At 37.6% G+C, this 13,995-nt stretch overlaps 1 protein-coding gene across 1 annotated transcript in view; it reads right to left on the bottom strand.

Annotated features, from left to right (window-relative positions):
• ITGB8 (integrin subunit beta 8) overlaps nt 1-13,995 on the bottom strand; it is an 88,827-nt gene that overhangs the window by 54,123 nt on the left and 20,709 nt on the right. Inside the window, exon 2 of the mRNA XM_068973267.1 lies at nt 564-649. Within this exon, the coding sequence (XP_068829368.1) occupies nt 564-649 (86 nt within the window). The remainder of the gene's footprint in view (nt 1-563; nt 650-13,995) is intronic.

Genomic DNA, 13,995 nt, shown 5'->3' with positions numbered 1-13,995 from the left:
GTACACAATATTGCATGAATAAGGTCACATTTCAAACAAAAGCATCAAATTTTCCATAAGTAGCCAATGAATTGATGTTCAGTGTTATGAAAGGGAGCAAATCACTTATCTCCAAGAATTTCAAATAAAAACAAATGAGATGGAATAATGAATTAGCTTGCTTTTCTTTAATAAGCAAGCACAAAACAATGATCCAACTTGGACATATAACCTAATGCCCCAAGCTGCAGCAAGAATTTCACACAAAGCCTATGACCCATCAAAAGTTACTATCTGTGTTTGCCAATTCTCTCTATAGAACAGATGGAAAACATAAAATGGTTTGCACTTCATTTTAAAATTACCATAATTTTCCTAATAAAAAAGGTTATACTTATAGTCAGCCAAACATTCTGTTTCCAAGCATAAAACCAAAGAACGTTTTCCTGATGCTCAACAATATCTTTCTTTTTTCCTGATGCATCTTCAAGGCACAGAATATTAGGTCAATGAAATCATGCTAGCAAGGTCACTTTCAGGGAAAGACAAAGGATCCACAAGGGAAAGAAAGGAAAAAGGCACACCTCTTGAGCACACCATCCACAATCCGGACCCAGCGCAAGGCACTTGGTGCAGGACACTGCATTTGAAGATGCACATCTGTTGTCTTCTGTAATAGAGGATAAAATGAGGCATTACGGTTTACTCTCACATTGGGAATTATGTGCAATTCCAGACCAAAGTGTAGTTTGAAAACTGAAATAAGCTTACCCATAGTTATAAATATGTGACAACAAAAATATATAATTTCTTTGAGAAGAGTTAACCTGATCACTGCAATTAATATGTGACATATTTTCTAGATAGTTAATTATCTAGCTTTATAAGATTAGGGAGAAGGAGGTGATAAAAATATGACTTTAGTCAGTCTTGGGGGTTTGGTAAGAAATTCTGTTGCAATGGAAGAGGATTCTCCAAATTTTTTAGTGTGCTAAAGTTTCACCATAGTTCATATTATCTGAACCAATGAGGTGGTTTTGGATTTAGAATTCTTCCTATAAAAATAATCATGTACAGACCTCAACATGTAAATATGTGCTGAGTCATAGTGAATGAAGTTTCTGTGAAACAATCTTAATGGACATACAGAGTAGTTCACTTGGTAATTCTGACTGCATTAATATTGATTATCTTGACTTGTAGGATATCAGAACCAGATAAAATGGCATCATTCATCATTTTAGAAGTAAAATGGCTAAAATGTATGAGTTGTTTTAGTTAACCTAATTTAACTTCTGTGACTGAACCACTTTAATATCATGACCAATTCACTTTTGCATAGATACCACACTTTTCCATTGTGTGTTAATAACATAGTTGAGCTGGGATACTGTTTAGCTTTATCCTTCTAGCCACCTACTACTTAGATCATTAAAAAGAGACTCATCACTATAAACTTAAATACCTAAAATATAATAAAGAGTGAGTCATAAATTATTTTATCATAGGGTTTTATTGAAACAATTACATGCTTCCTATATTTCATCCTTTACTGTGAAATGTGGGAAATCACAGCATTCTACCCATTACTTCAGACACACAGTACATATCATAGATATCTTGGTTCTAAGTAGTTTGCAGTCCAGATGGGGTAAAAACCATATAAGCAAACAATAAAATACAGAGTGATAGCCATAACAAAATATCATCAATGCACTATGGGAATATAGTGAGGAACTTCTCTCTCTGCTTAGAGGGGAGGGCAGGGGTCGGAGAAGAGGGCAAGTTTAAGGATGGCTCCCCAGAGGCAGTGATACATAGCATGGCTCTTTGCCATCTCATTTTATTTCTTCTCATTTGTGTTTATCTCTGTTTAAAACATGTAATAGGCATGAAAAAAGACTGTGTGTGCCCAATCACACATGGAAGTGGATAGAACCTACAAAATCTCTAGCTGTCCCCATCTAATTGGTTTCTTCTTTTCTTCTCTCTCAATTTGCCCCAACATTCTAGAATCTTCTGACTTGGAGGTAGCATGGGATGGGCATTGGCAGTGAAGAGAGAGAGGAATATAGGAGAGTAAACATAGCAGAGAGGTGCTAACCTGGGGTGGTAGTGAGCATTCTTCGCTGTGTTTTCCCAGGCATTCATGAGTTAAGCTAAAAACATTTTCCCCTAGCATCTCATTGTTCTATTATCCCTCTCTATGTCTGCTTCATCCTTTGTCCTTGACTTTACATCAGCTTTTAAAATACATTATCCAAAACATCTTCCCTGATTTAGATGCACTGGCCTAGAATTTTCTTTACTAGTCTAGAATTCCAGATACTAAAAAAAACTAATATTTGGGCTCTCTTTACTATGAGTGTGGTTTCCAACTATGAAGACTCCATAACCTAAAAACTTTCCATTTGGCTTATCCTCCAAAACTGTAAAGCCTGCTTATTTACAAAGTATTTAGGAGAGGAGTGACCTTTTTAGTTTTGTCCCCAGAATGAAAGTCAGTTTAGGTTTATAAATCAAGCACATTTGCAGACCGAACTTGACCTTTACCAACTCTTAAGCTTGACCCTTGGAAGAAAAGCTATGACCAACCTAGACAGCATATTAGAAGCAGAGACATTCCATAACCAACAAAGGTCTGTCTAGTCAAAGCTATGGTTTTTCCAGTGGTCATGTATGGATGAGAGAGTGAGACTATAAAGAAAGCTGAGAACTAAAGAATTGATGCTTTTGAACTGTGGTGTTGGAGAAGACTCTTGAGGGTCCCTTGGACAGCAAGGAGGTCCAACCTGTCAATCCTAAAGGAAATCAGTCCTGAATATTCATTGGAAGGACTGATGCTAAAAGCTGAAACTCCAATACTTTGGCCACCTGATGTGAAGAACCGACTGATTGGAAAAGACCCTGATGGTGGAAAAGATTGAAGGCAGGAGGAGAAGGGGACGACAGAGGATGAGATGGTTGGACGGCATCACCAACGCAATAGACATGAGTTTGAGGGAACTCCGGGAGTTGGTGATGGACAGGGAGGCCTGGTGTGCTGCAGTCCATGGGGTCGCAAAGAGTAGGACACGACTGAGCGACTGAACTGAACTAAAGCTTGACCCAACTGGAAGATGGAATTAAGCCTATTTCAGATCAGATTTGACCATCCATTTCATTTAATAGGTGAGACTTTTGCTCTGGCTTCCCTGGTGGCTCAGACGGAAAAGCTTTTGTCTACAATGAGAGAGACCTGGGTTCGATCCCTGGGTTGGGAAGATTCCCTGGAGAAGGAAATGGCAACCACTCGAGTACTCTTGCCTTGAAAATCCCATGGACAGAGGAGCTTGGTGCAGGCTACTATCCATGGGGTCGCCAAGAGTCGGACACGACTGATTGACTTCACTTTCACTTTCACTTTCTTTGCTCTGGCAGTGAAGACTGCAGTCTCCTAGAAGGGAAACTGCAGATTCTTTGACTCTGGTCTTTGTTTCTAATAGTTGTCTGACTCTGTCTTAAGTTAATACAGTTCAAGTTCAAGTCAGGCTCTTACTTCTATAGCACATGTAGTAAATAATGAATTTATAAGCAAACATCTGTTCTCTCTGAAATTTGCTTTCTGACTGTTTTGTTTCAAAAGTTGAACTCCAGGATTTGGTGATGGACAGGGAGGCCTGGCGTGCTGCGATTCATGGGGTTGCAAAGAGTCGGACACGACTGAGCGACTGAACTGAGTTGAATGCCAACTTCTGTTTTCAAACTTCGTCACCTAAGAGACGAAGAGAGATAGAGACTTTGGTTGTATTAATATTTCCTAGGTTCCAAGGCTAATATTTCTCAGAGTCTGCTTAACTACAGGAAAATGATCCCATATATGGATATAAAGGAGGTAGGCCTTCTGGTTCTGCAGAACTGGAGTAAGGCCATAAACTGAACTCCACAGGAATAGTGTCACATATTACTGCTAGAGAGTGTCATGGTTAGGCTTTAGAGAAGATGAGTCAGATACACTTTGGTAAGCATAATTTTACAGATTTCCTTTTTAATTTTAAAGTATGCAAGTAAGTTAATACCTAACATTAAAATATCATACTAGTCAGCAGTTGTTTATACTGAATGGTCATGCTACTATGTAGGCTATTAGACACTGAGTGTTAGGAGTGTGTGTGTGTGTGTGATCAGTTTCCAGATCTTCTCAGTTTATTCCCATCCCTGATTCAGCATTGCAGGAAGGCAAAAGTCTCCTAGCAGCCTTCAGAGCTGACACCTCATTAGAGGGTGTGCTTGAGCGGCTCTTTCCCCTCCTCTATGGCAGTGGAGGGTACTTGTCCAGGTATTTGTCCAGTTATATGGCTTTAATCACCTTGTTCTTTATGTGCCAACACTGTGTTCCAATTAAGGATTTTTAATGGATTCTAATTAAATTCTTTAGCCAGTGGAAACAGAATAATAATATTATAAACCACATATTCTCAGAACTCTCTTTTGTGTCCATTTGTTTTAGGCCTAAGTGCCTCACAAACCCTATTTTATTAGAAAGTGTGCTGCCATGACAGAAATCAATAAAGGATTTAACATCATACTGTCAGTAACTGCATACATTCTGAATAAGTCAAATTCATTGATCTATGAACATGAGTGGAAAGTCTTACTTTTTCTCATCATGTTACACCTGAAGGTAACAGATGTGATGAGGTAGCATTGTTAATTGGTTACTGGAAACAAAGTACCAAATTTCCATAGCATTACCATTTAGCAGCTATGTGCCCTTAAGCTAGTTACCTAAATTCTCTGAGGCTCCATTTCTTCCACTGTAATATGGGGCTAACTTTACCTGTATCAAAATACTTATATGAGATGCATTACAAGTACAAGCATGCCAGGAACAGTGCTTGGCATATATAGGCACTCAATAAAGGGATTACTGTTATGTTATTATAATAAGTTATATGTGTGTATATATATATGCAAATGTATATATTTATACATATATATTTATATGTTTGCATACACACATCTGTGTAGGGTTTCCCTGGTATCTTAGGCGGTAAAGAATCTGCCTGCAACACAGGAGAGCCAGGTTCGATCTCTGGGTCAGGAAGATCCCCAGAGAAGGAAATGGCAGTCCAGTCCAGTATTCTTGCCTGGAAAATTCCATGGACAGAGGAGCCTGGTGGGCTATAATACATGGGGTCACAAAGAGTCAGACACGACTGAGTGACTAATGGATACACATACATCTGTGTATATATGTTTAGTTCTACTTTCAAAAAAAAAAATGAAGGCATTGTGTGTCTTTAAGTTTGTTTAAAATGTAACTGGTTTTCTTTAAAATGAAAGTCCTGGATTTCCCTGGTGGTCCAGTGGTTAAGAATCCACCTGCGAGTGCAGAGGATATGGGTTCAATCCCTGGCCCAGGAAGACTCCACATGCCACAGGGCAACTAAACCCACGTGCCTCAACTACTGAAGCCCATGCACTCTGGAGCCCATGCTCCCCAATAAGCCACCTCGGTGACAAGCCCACGCAGTGCAACTAGAGAGTAACCCCTACTTGCCACAACTACAGGAAAACCGAACAATTTAGTCATATATATGCATGTCCGTCCAATCTATTACACTACAATTTGGCATGACTCTAATTGGATTTCTGAAAATCTCTTAGAACACCTTCATTTTGTTCAAATTTTACAAAGTGAACACTGACTTAATCTGAATAATTTTTGAATCATTTCCCAGAATTAAGTGTTTATGATACATGTGAAGAAAACCTCGGTAACTGTCTGTCATGAAGTGTAACAAATAGTAATCATCAATAGGATAAAGTACACAAAATCAAGAAATTACATGCTTATGACACTCATTTATGTATTTTGTTTTAAATGATATGTTTATTACCATTATTTTGAGAATGTTTAATTTATAGAAGCAAAAAAGAGGGAGAAATTGGATCAGGAAAAAATAACCTAAAGACAGTAGAAATTTCAGTGTTTAACTTGGGATATTTCCATAAATCAAAGGATCAGATCAAGTGGAAGTTTAGGAAACATTTTTGTGCTCTAAAGTCTAGACCACAGAATTTCAACAAAATTCAAAGGATGTCCATAGTTATCTGAAATAATGAACAATGAAAACTAATAAAGATTATTGTACTTGTTATCTAGAATTAATCATGTTAGATTCTCCTGTTACTTCTAGACAGAATAATTTGTAAAAAATACAGAAATGCATTTTTTCCATTTTTTCTTGATTGCATTTACTATACAAATTAAATTAAACTTGGATAATTATATAAAACTGCTTTCTTTTAAAAAAACAAATCATATTATAATGGATATGTATTCTATTTTGATAAGAGTCAAAACTAGGCAAACTGAGCACACACAGAATAAAGTTTGGAGTATAATTTCAGAGTTTCTTTGTTCTTGATGTATATCATAGTCATGTAAATGTTAGATATTTTGACATTTATTACCTGATAACTGAAAGCTCTCACGTACATGAAATTTAATGTACTATCATTTGATATAAAAATGAAAACAAAGAAATAGATTTGTGCTCTAGTCACTTCCAATTATCTGGTTATTCCAAGTTTTGATTGAGAACGATTTACTAAAGGCCCCTCAAAAAATAGAGAGAGGGAGGAGGTGATTTATGGCTCATCCTTAGAAAATCAGGCACAGCAAACAAAACCACCAAAGTCACAGTTAATTTTTTTTTCACTGTTAAATTTTAATAAGGATTAAAGAGGCAACAGAGAAAAGATGAAAATGTGGGAAGCTCTTTGGAAAAGATGGGTCTGGGTAGAGAAGCTGGGTAAAGCTTAGAAATATATTACAAGGAAGTTAGTGCCTGAGGCAGTATCTCAAAAGATGGAGAGCAAGGAAGTAATACAGCCATTCGTATTTCTCTTTTTCTTCATTTGTTCCTTGGGAGTTCACATATATAATATAAAATTGAATTGCTCATTTGCTTAGCAAATATGTTGGTACAAAGTCTGATCTCAGCCTAATCCCACCGAGAAGTCATAGCAAATTGATACCACAGTGTTTTTCCACCTTGAGGCAAAGGTGTCTGACTTTTATACCCTCGTACCAGTCATTCATTGGTTTCAGGCAGCCTGGAGGGCATAGGAAGGGGACAGGTTGGATTAAAGTCCCATTTATCTTTGAGCCATGTGGGTCACTTCAGTGGAAGCCAATTCTAAGAAGGTGGCATTTGGAGCCATCAACAGCCAAAACTCAAAGTAGCTGGGGATGGTGTGCTAGCCTATAAAAGGACTCTGGATGGGGTGCCATCAATATCTCCTATAATGATGTACCCTAAATAGCGATCACTGCAGATGGTGACTGCAGCCATGGAATTAAAAGACGCTTACTCCTTGGAAGGAAAGTTATGACTGACCTAGATAACATATCCAAAAGCAGAGATATTACTTTGCCGACTAAGGTCCATCTAGTCAAGGCTATGGTTTTTCCAGTAGTCAGGTATGGATGTGAGAGTTGGACTGTGAAGAAGGCTGAGCGCCAAAGAATTGATGCGTTTGAACTGTGGTGTTGGAGAAGACTCTTGAGAGTCCCTTGGACTGCAAGGAGATCCAACCAGTCCATTCTGAAGATCAGCCCTGGGATTTCTTTGGAAGGAATGATGCTAAAGCTGAAACTCCAGTACTTTGGCCACCTCATGTGAAGAGCTGACTCATTGGAAAAGACTCTGATGCTGGGAGGGATTGGGGGCAGGAGAAGAAGGGGACGACAAAGGATGAGCTGGCTGGATGGCATCACTGACTCGATGGATGTGAGTCTGAGTGAACTCTGGGAGTTGGTGATGGACAGGGAGGCCTGGCGTGCTGCCAATTCACGGGGTCGCAAAGAGTCGGACACGACTGAGCGACTGAATTGACTGACTGACTGAAATAGCGATAAATAATTAGAATAGCAGGCAGGGACAGCTATTTGCCTACCTGGTTCTTTACTAACAGTATCCTAGTTTTGCTGAATATGGCATTGAGAAGATCTGAATCACCACCTTTTCCAGCCTCTCTTCTGTGGTCATATGATTAGTTCTGATGACTAGGATGATGAGGCAGAAGTTGCTGAATGGGGGTTCTGTCAGAGTTCCTCAAAAAAGAGGGCTGGTTCAGCTGGAAGGCCCCTTTTCCCTTATGCCTGTCTTCCTTCTTCCTGCCTAGAACATAGATGTGATGTCCTGAGCAGCAGCAGCAATCTTCAGATTTGAGGTAACCTTTCTCATGATAGCCACAGTCTGTCTGTCTCATGACAGACAGACAGATAGTAAAGACTGCAAAAGTAAAGGAGCCCAAGCTACTCATTTCTGTGGAGTTGCTCCCCTCTTTCTGGGTTGTCTCTCAGAACTGTTTCTGACATTAAGAAGAAAATTCACACCAATCTTACTTAGGTCACTGTTTTTAAAGGCCCTTTTACTAGCAGATGAACACAGTGCCTAAGATAATTTTTATCTGTTTCAAAGGATAAATTAATAAGATATTCATAGCAGCATCATTTACAGTTGCCTAGATATGGAAGCAATGTAAGTGTCCATCAATGGATGAATGTATTTAGAAAATGTGTTAGTTGTTAAGTCGTGTCCAACTTTTGCAGCCCCATGAACTGTATAGCCTCCCAGCCACTTCTGTCCATGACATTTTCCAGACAAGAATACTGGAGTGGTTGTCATTTCCTTTTCCAGGGGATTTTTCTGACCCCAGGATCGAACCTGAGTCTCCTGCACTGCAGGCAGATTCTTTACCAACTGAGCTACCAGGGAAACCTATATATATGTATAAATATTCCATCTATATATTTATATATGTTATATATATTTATATATGTTATACACATATATGTCTATATATGTAACACATCTTCTATATCTTCTGTTATATACAATGGAATATTACTCAGCCATAAAGAGGAGTAAAATTTTGCTATTTGCAACAACATGGATGAATTGAAGAGTATTATGCTAAGTGAAATAAGTCAGAGAAACATAAATACTGTATGATATAATTTATATGTGGAATATATAAAATAAAACAAACTAGTGAATATAACAGAAAGGAAACAGACTCAGAGATATAGAGAAAAAATCTAGTAGTTACCAGTGGGGAGAAAGAAGTGAGGAAAGAGCAAAATATAGTTAGGGGATTAAGAGGTATAAATTATTATGTTTTAAAAAAAACCTACAAAGATATATTGTACCACATAGGGAATATAGCCAATATTTTACAGTACCTATAAATGGAATGTAACATTTAAAATTGTAAATCACTATGTTGTATATCAGTAAATTACAATATTTTACATCAACTCTATAACAATGAAAAAAAAAGAGAAAGAGGAGCAGAATTAATGTAAGCACTTTTTTAGAAATGTTAAGCATAGCATTAAAAAGACAGATCATCTATCATAAAGAGACTGATTTTTCATGTTTTGCTTTACCTTGGAAAAGTAAACCTACTAGACTGTCAGTCCCTAGAAAACAGGTGATTATATCTGTTTTCTTCCTTTCCTCAGTGTGTAAGCCTAGCACCTGGTATGCACTTAATAAACGTGTGATGAGGCATTGCAGGCAGATTCTTTACCAGCTGAGCTACCAGGGATGCCCAAATAATTGATATTCTAAATTGAGTTTATCTATTTAATTTCTGGAGTCTTTCTAGCTCTGATTATTTGCATTTTTAAATAATCTTTCTTTCTCAAACATATTTTTGCAAAAGGCAATATAACTGTTTACTTAATATTTCACATCTTATTAATGATGAATTTATTTTGATGTTTCCAAATGTGAAAAAAAAAACACAAATATACCTATAGTGACACAAATATACCTAAATTTCTTTTCCTTACATTGGTCTTCTGGTAATATTTCTGCTGATTTTTTTAAAAGCAAGGTTAGTTTCTTTCTAAAGAACTTTGAAAATGTGATGGAATGAGTTTTGTTGTTGTTATTTAGTCACTAAGTCCTGTTTGACTTTTTGCGACCCCATGGACTGCAGCCCACCAGACTCTTCAGTCCATGATTTCCCAGACTAGAATACTGGAGTGGATTGCCATTTCCTCCTCTGGGGATCTTCCCAATGGAATGATACTGAATTGAAATAGCACTTTTGAATGCTACCATTATCAGATGCAAAACTACCAAATTCACTTGCCTTCTTTCTCTTTTTAAAAAATTTATTTATTTTTGGCTGTGCTGGTTCTTCATTGCTGTCTGGGCTTTCTCTAGTTTCAGAGAACAGAGGCTGCCCTCTAGGTGCTGTGAGCAGGCTTCTCACTGTGGCAGCTTCTCTTATTGCAGAGAAGCTCTAGGGCGCATGGGCTTCAGTTTGCAGCACATGGGCTCAGTGTCGGGGCTCCTGGTCTCTAGAAAGTGAAAGTGAAAGCAAAAGTCACTCAGTCTGCCGCTTTGCGATCCCATGGACTATATAGTCCATGGCATTCTGTAGGCCAGAATACTGGAGTGGGTAGCCTTTCCCTTCTCTGAGGATCTTCCCAACCTAGGGCTCGAACCCAGGTCTTCTGCATTGCAGGTGGATTCTTTACCTACTGAGCCACATGGGAAGCCCAAGAATACTGGATTGGGTAGCCTATCCCTTCTCCAGTGAATCTTCCCAACCCAGGAATCAAACTGGGATCTCCTGCATTGCAGGTGGATTCTTTACCAACTGAGCTATCAGGGTCTCTAGAGCACAGGATAAGTAGTTGCTCCAAGACATGTGGGATCTTCCTGGATCAGGGACCGAACCCATGTGCCCTGCACTGGCAGGTGGATTTTGTTTTTACCACTGAACACCAGGGATGCCCTTATTTTATTTTTCTTATTTTTCAGATCTAAATCAAATTCCATTTCAGCAAATGTTCTTTGCCCCTGTGAGATTGAGTAACTTCTTACTGGGCAGAACTTCCTTATAATGCAAATGTTAGGAAATAGCACTAGTATGTTTTCTTCTCATTAACTAGGTTTATTAGTCTTTTATTATATGTGGCTTTTTATTATATGTAATCCTTGTTTCAGGGACAAATTTCAACCCTCCTTGTTACACAGCAAAAAATATCATGTGAATACAATACAATTTTTATGCTAGCACAAAAATTTTTGGAGCATAAATGGAGAAAATAAAGCCACTTTAAACACTGGGCAGGTTAAGAACTGTTAGGGCAATACTTCACATTCCATTAGTCTGCCCTGCCCTGTTTGGGGCAGTCCCAACATGAGTCAGTATTACTGTGGCTCATTTATATACATTTTAACCACCTTTGCTTTGAAAAAGTTCTGATTGCAGACCACCTTGGGTGACTGTGTAACTTATGCTCTACACCAGAGCACCTTTTAACTTGAAAGGGGGAACTATTAATTACACTGGTGAAACAGGTGTAAACTGAAACTCCTTAGGCAAGCTGAGGCCTCAGGTCACCTTAACTGCACAGTTGTTTCGTGCATAGAACAAGAAATAATAACAAAACACAAGGCAATTCATGCTCAGATGACGGAAAATGTAAAAGAAGAAATAAAACACCATGAATTATTATTGAAGGAATCTCTTCACATTGAGGAAGAGCCATCAGGTTTGAAGGATAGGTAACATACAGAACTCTGGCTGAAAATTTGTTTGTTTGTTTTTTTAGATATCTTATTTGAAATGGCAAGAAGATGAAAGACTATAAAAATATTTATCATTTGCATTTGAAAATGACTTTGCAGTTCATATTATTTCCTAAACAGTGAATATTCTTTTGGTGGGCTACACAGGTATCCAACATAAAACAAGATAGTTCCTGAAGAACTATCCAGTTTTTGCATTTGCTTCTTTGCCTGTGTATATCAGTTTGTCTTCTGACATTCACTCACCTGGTGAGAATTTGTGACAAACCGAGGGAAACTCAGAAAGAAAGGTGAGGGGCAAAAACACAGTCTGTCTCAGTATGGCTTTCCTATTTCAGACTTGGAACTTGAAAAAAGATGAAAATCTCAAGATTCAAGGAGGGCTCCAGAGGCCCCTCTGAAGCAAATTCTGGTTAAAGCTGCATTTGTCTAACTTGGAAAAGCAATATTAGTCATGTGCTTTGTGTCTTGTTTTAACTGGAACTTTTCCATACATTCCAACTGTCCTATTTATGAGGCACACTCCCTTTTTATAAAAGCCAAAATATTCACCGGTTTCCCACTCTGTTCCTCTAAATGTTTTTTAATCTAGCACACTAGAGTTCTAGGGGTTTTTCCTCTCCAACTCCGGGCATGCATGAATTTCCTTTCTCCTACCTAAAAAAAAAATCAAGTACTATTCATTTGTTAGTTAAGGAGGTAAAGAAAAATGCCCAAGGATAGTAGGAATACATTTTTTTCACTATATCTTTTAATCTTGAAGTCATCTTGCAGGTGTGCATTTGATTAGAGCAGCAGAGAAACACTTTGTATAGTAAAGAATTTTGTTCTAAATTAAAAAAATAAATTAAAACTCAAAGAGTGAGCTTTAGCTCATTCAGCATTTGGTTTTCCTGTAATTACATTTCAGAGACCAAAAAGGTATCTATAGTTGACTCTGCCACTTGAAAATCCACTCTTGTATATACAATAGGATAAAATAAGGGGGGAAACTCCAAATATTTATTCAGTGATTATTCTCTCTTGGGCCCTGTACCAAGCACTTCATATGTATTATCTCACTAAAAATTTATAAAAGTCTTATTGAGAAAGCACTGTTATCCCCATTTTAAAGAAGAGGAACTAAGGTAAAGTCTCATTTCAAAGTCACATAACTAGAAAGCCCAGAGAACAAGTGTGAATCCAATTCTGACTACAGAATCTTTTCTCTTAAACGTTGTCCTATATAGAATAGAAGAAAACATAAAGACAATTATACCAAAGTATGATTTTAAAACCCTTGTTAATTAGTACTATTATTAATTCTTAAGTGATGACTCAATAATAATTCCCATGTAGCTGAAGACAGTTCTTTCATATTAGTAGCATGTCATTACTTTTCCTATCATCAGTCCAACTCTGGAGATGAGGATGTTAGATTCTCCCCAGTAGAATTATTTTCTGTCCTCAGTGCCAAAGACTTCCCTGAGTACTTCGGTGCCCTTTTCAAAATTCATTTTATTTCTATGCACAAGGAAACTTTGAGTTTTAACACCAGAGCCTCAGCTTGAATGTCTTACCATGTGCCTGAATCAGATTGGTTGGCACTTTTTCAGCAAGGGGGAGAGCTTCTCCTTTTACAACTGTGTTTCCCCAATCTCTTGCCAGGGGACAGTTCTGGGCTGCATGCTAATTAGGCAGAAGCACTTGAAATGGTGTTTGCAGTTGCAGTTTCCATTTGTGAATTTCCATTTCTGCCCTGGAAGCCAAATCTGGAACAGGGAAGCAGGCAACTTGTTCTTGCCCTAATTGGCTATTCTCAGACCTTAGCTTCATAATTTAACTTTGCTAAGGTTTTGCTTCCTTGCTGATGAACTAGGGAAAGTGCTCCTCCTCTTAAATGCTGTATTCATCCACTATATTGTGAAAACACTTTAAAAAGTGGAGTATGAATTTAAATGATATGATTAGCAGAAAACTCTCACTTTATAGCATGTACATTCCTGTTAGTTTGTGGGGACATTTTAAGATCAATTTATAATATGAAAGGTGTATTTTTAAAGGTCATCCAAAACCCTATATGTTAGATACATTAGTTACTCATCAGTTGGCTGTAACACAGAATCACTCATCGTTTTATATTTTAACTTTGTCAGCAAAGAAGCACAAACAAATTTTTGCTGGGATGAGACTGTTCTGTATGTTGTTTCCAGTGTTAGTTTGGCAGGTCTATACATAACTCAAAAACTGTTCAGCTGGCACTTTAAATGATGTAAATTTTATCAGTAAGGTTGACTTATTGATGTAAATTTTGTCAATAAGTTTAAGATTAATATTGTAAATTAAATTTGATGGAGTATTAGTTGTTAGATAAAGGACAATCATAGCACAATGGGGAAATAGATTCCTTTCTTGAGAATACATATAA

This window comes from Capricornis sumatraensis, chromosome 5 (genome assembly GCF_032405125.1).
Source record: "Capricornis sumatraensis isolate serow.1 chromosome 5, serow.2, whole genome shotgun sequence".
NCBI classification, from domain to species: Eukaryota; Metazoa; Chordata; class Mammalia; order Artiodactyla; family Bovidae; genus Capricornis; species Capricornis sumatraensis.
This window is presented reverse-complemented; position numbering and strand designations above follow the sequence as displayed.